General features: G+C 33.4%; 1 protein-coding gene across 1 annotated transcript; it reads right to left on the bottom strand.

Annotated features, from left to right (window-relative positions):
• Nucleotides 1-399: 399 nt before the first annotated feature.
• On the bottom strand, nt 400-1,818 carry LOC129882308 (probable glutathione S-transferase). The gene is made up of 2 exons (XM_055956554.1): nt 1,408-1,818; nt 400-959 (listed from the first exon to the last, which is right to left on the bottom strand). The coding sequence occupies exons 1-2, from the start codon at nt 1,714-1,716 to the stop codon at nt 612-614; spliced, it is 657 nt and encodes a 218-aa protein (XP_055812529.1). The 5' UTR covers nt 1,717-1,818; the 3' UTR covers nt 400-611.
• Between the last annotated feature and the right edge of the window lie 2,518 nt (nt 1,819-4,336).

Genomic DNA, 4,336 nt, shown 5'->3' with positions numbered 1-4,336 from the left:
TAGCATTCAATAGCATGTGTTGTTGATACATTTTATATATTTTTATTTAAAATCATAAAATTCAATTTTAATTTTTTTACTTTTTAAATTTTTATGTCTAATCAAAATTGAATAACAAATTAAAATATAGGGGTAGGAGTAATATATTCTATTCCCTAGAAATATAGAATGCCAATATAAAAATATTCACACACCGAGTCACAAGTCATTTCTTTTTCTTTCCAATACTATGAGAAAATTAATGGCGTATTTAATTAATTGTTGTACAATTATTGTACCACCCACCCAAATTAAATCGAAAATCTTAATCTTAATCTTATACCCGTTTTCTTTCTAAAAAGTCAGCATTAAAAGACAATTCGTGACCTTAAAAGCTAGCTTTTTCTGACAATACTTGTATTCATACGTGAATCCAAGATTTATACTCCATTAATTAACTAATGAAATACAGATAAATCTTATAACATGCATATTTCTTAAATATTTTTTCAATTACATACCCCTAGTTCAACCTAAATTCAATTTCAAATTGAATTAACAAAAACTCATCATAAAATCATCTCTATTTTTTTTATTGCCAAACAAAATCTTAAAATTCACTAGAGGTGTGCTCATTTTGAAGCAGCAGCAGTACGTTGAATGTAAACTTGGTAATGTGCAAGCAATTTTTCTCTTGGAGGTAAATATTCTCTGTTTTGGAGGTAGTATTCATCTCTCCAAGCACATAAATTTGGGAATTTTTTTCTTGTTACCAAAACAATTCCAGATACTTCTTCAAGAACTCCAAACCAAAGTGCCGTAGCATTTGCAGCAATATCAACAAATCCAAATTTGTCACCAACAAAGAATTTCCTGTCCTTGAGCTCATTTTCAAGAATTTTCAACATCTCACAAACTTCCTCTTTAGCTTTCTCTTGCTCCTCTCCTTTGAGAAAGATACTTTTCCTCATTGCTGGCACCTATATAACAATCGGAACTCAGTCCAATTTTATAAAACGCATCACACATAAACAAAACATTCAAATTTGACCTTAGCTGGTAAATAAGTACTCTAACTTTAACAAATACACATCTAGATATATCAATTGGTCTCAACTGACAATTTAGCATTCCAACTCATCCCCATTAACGCGTCTTGTGGACAGCCAATGCTGGCGCGCCACATAAATTTTCAAAATGTCTAGATAATCATAGTGTTCAATTGACTCAGTAGATATGAGTTAAGGTGTCTAAATATGCATACTCAAAATTGATTTGTTTAGCTGCAAGTTGAGTTCAAATTAAAGTGTCTATTTATGTTTTATGCCTTTATAAAAGTATTAAAGCATAAGATCTAAAGCAAATGTAATAAGTGACTAAAATGAATTTCCAATTAATTGTAATATATTTGTTATGAAAGCAATATACCTTATCATCAAAGAATTTAACCCAAAAACGAGCTAAAGCTCGGTCATAAGGGTTTTTAGGCAAGATGGAAGGGCCTTCAAATGTCTCGTCAATGTATTCGAGAATGACAATTGACTCACAAATGGGCTTGCCATTGTGAATGAGCACAGGAACTGTCTTGTGAATTGGATTAGATTGAAGAAGTAGAGAGCTCTTATTTTGTAGATCTTCTTCTATATATTCATATTCCATACCCTTAGTCTTAAGAGCCCATTCAACTCTTTTACTAAAAGGGCTGTACCATAAACCAAGCAACTTAACATCTCCCATCTCTCAACTTTGGTTACCTGTGTTTTTTGCTTTACTAATTGAGAAAATTTTTATGTGGTTGTTCACACTTGAGGTCTAGACTTGTTTATAGAGGGAAGAACCAGGGAAGTTTCTTACTAATCCAACAAATGCATTAATGTTTCTTGTTTGACTATTTAGTTATGTAATCTAATTATGCCTCCACATTGACACTTGAAATAAAGGGGAAAAGGACAAAATACCTTAATCATTTTTTTTAACTATCTTGATCCCGATTCAAATTCATTTTATGATTGAGATTGGTTTTTGTTTTTTAGATGATACATAAATAGACACTCAAATATGTTCTTAGCTAACAATTATATCATTCAATTTTGAGAGTGCACATCTAGAAATATAAATTTGATCTCAACTGACAATTAAATACTTTATCTCGTCCCCAATGTGTTTCGTAGAAATTTGACGCTGAAGTGGCACGTAAATTTGGAAGTGTATGTTTAAATGACCCTTTCATAAGTTGGAGTATTCAATTGATATAATTGGAGACAACTTGAAGTGTCTGAAGTCAAATTTGAAAGATATATTTGTCCCTTTTCTCTAGATTAAGTACTATTGGTACTCTCTTGGTTCATAATAATGGTGTTTTTATCTTTTTATTTTTGTTTAAAATGGTGTTTTACAAAATCAAGAAGATATTTCTTTTCTTTTGTTTTGTCATTATTTAAATAAATAAAGTTTTATATATATAATCCTTTTCCGATTTGCTATGAACTAATTTTCTTTGAGTCGAGGGTCTATCAGAAGTAATTTGTTTCTTCCAATTTATAGGTAAAGATAAGTTTTGTGTATATTTTACATTTTCATACACTACTTTATGAAATTATACGGTATATATTATTATTGTTATAGAATTTTTCATAACTAAAACATCAGTAGAGAACTATTTTTTTGGGTTTAAGTTGAGTAGGACCAAGACAGAGTACCTAAAGTGTCAGTTCAGTGAGACTTCTCAAGAGGTTGGCGCGGAAGTTAGGCTCGGGGATCAAGCCATCCAAAAGAGAAGTAGTTTTAAGTACCTTGGTTCTATCATGCAAGGCAGCGGGGAGATCGACGAGGATGTCACACATCGTATTGGGGCAGGATGGATGAAATGGAGGCTCGCCTCCGGTGTGTTGTGTGACAAGAAGGTGCCACCAAGACTTAAGGGAAAGTTCTACAAAGTGGTGGTTAGACCAGCTATGTTATATGGGGCGGAGTGTTGGCCAGTTAAGGTCTCACACGTGCAAAAGATGAAAGTTGCCGAGATGAGAATGTTGAGATGGATGTGTGGGCATACCAGGAGCGACAGAATTAGAAATGAGGCTATTCGAGACAAGGTAGGAGTGACCCCGGTGGAAGACAAGATGCGTGAAACGCGACTGAGATGGTTTGGGCATGTGAAGACGAGAGTCCAGAGGCACCAGTGCGGAGATGTGAGAGGTTGACCATGGATGATTTCAGAAGAGGTAGGGGTAGGCCGAAGAAATATTGGGGAGAGGTGATCAGACAGGACATGGCGCATTTACGACTTACTGAGGACATGACCTTAGATAGAAGGGTGTGGAGGACACATATCAGGGTAGAAGGCTAGTACATAGTGGCAGTATCCCCCCTTATCCGTAGGCGTATTAACACACTATGATTTCTTGTACTCTGATTTATGTTATTTATGATATGTATGTTATGTTATCTTATGTTATTTATGGTATTTATGCTATTATTTGACGATATCTATTGTTTTTTGATGTTTTGACTATACTATTGTTTGCAACTCTTCCGTTATCTACTCTCCTACTATTAATATTCTTGTCTGACCTTTTTTTCCTATGCTTCTATTGAGCCGAGGGTCTTTCAGAAACAACCGTCCTACATTGGTAGGAGTCAGGTCTGCGTACACTTTACCCTCCCCAAACCCCACGATGTGGGATTTCACTGGGTTGTTGTTGTTGTTGTAATAAATAAGCAACCACACTTAATAGAATAAAATATTTAATTTTATTCATGACGGATGCTAAATTTAATATGAGAATTTTAGTGCTAAATGAGTAAAAAAGTGTGTGTGATACTAAGACTTATTTCTAATTTATACCATTTTTTCCACAATTTTCTTGTAAATTTTACAAATGCAACTTGCATACTTCGTGATTAGGATTTACGTTAAATGAGTAAAGTATTATGTAACATACTAAGACTCATTCGTCAATCACTATTTTTAGTTTCTACTTTTTTTTACAATTTATTTTAATTTAAATTAAATATCATTTTGGTCCTCGGGCGGCCCTTGACCCAGCCTCACTCGCGCGACAAGGCTCGCAAGCTGATTGAGGCTGGGTTTATATGCCCCAAATTAAAATTAGCTTATAAAATCTTAAGTCAATTCTACTCAATTAACGGTCGGGTTGGGTTGACCTGAAGGATCAAATCTTTTTTGATAGCTTTAATCGAAAGAATAATTTCTTTTTAATTTTCATATCAAATAAAAAATATAAATAAATTGAAATGAAGAAAAGAAAGTAATATATTTTACTCTGGGAAAATATAGAAGGCCAATATAAAAGTGCTTGCATACTATAAGTCGCAAGTCATTTCTTGCTCTTTCCAA

The sequence above is a fragment of the Solanum dulcamara genome, chromosome 3, assembly GCF_947179165.1.
Source record: "Solanum dulcamara chromosome 3, daSolDulc1.2, whole genome shotgun sequence".
Lineage (NCBI taxonomy): Eukaryota > Viridiplantae > Streptophyta > Magnoliopsida > Solanales > Solanaceae > Solanum > Solanum dulcamara.
This window is presented reverse-complemented; position numbering and strand designations above follow the sequence as displayed.

Coding starts and splice junctions, on each gene's coding strand:
- LOC129882308 (XM_055956554.1), bottom strand. CDS start 1,716: ATGGGAGATGTTAAGTTGCTTGGTTTATGGTACAGCCCTTTTAGTAAA. Junction 960..1,407: donor TTAAATTCTTTGATGATAAG/GTATATTGCTTT, acceptor ATTGTTATATAG/GTGCCAGCAATGAGGAAAAG.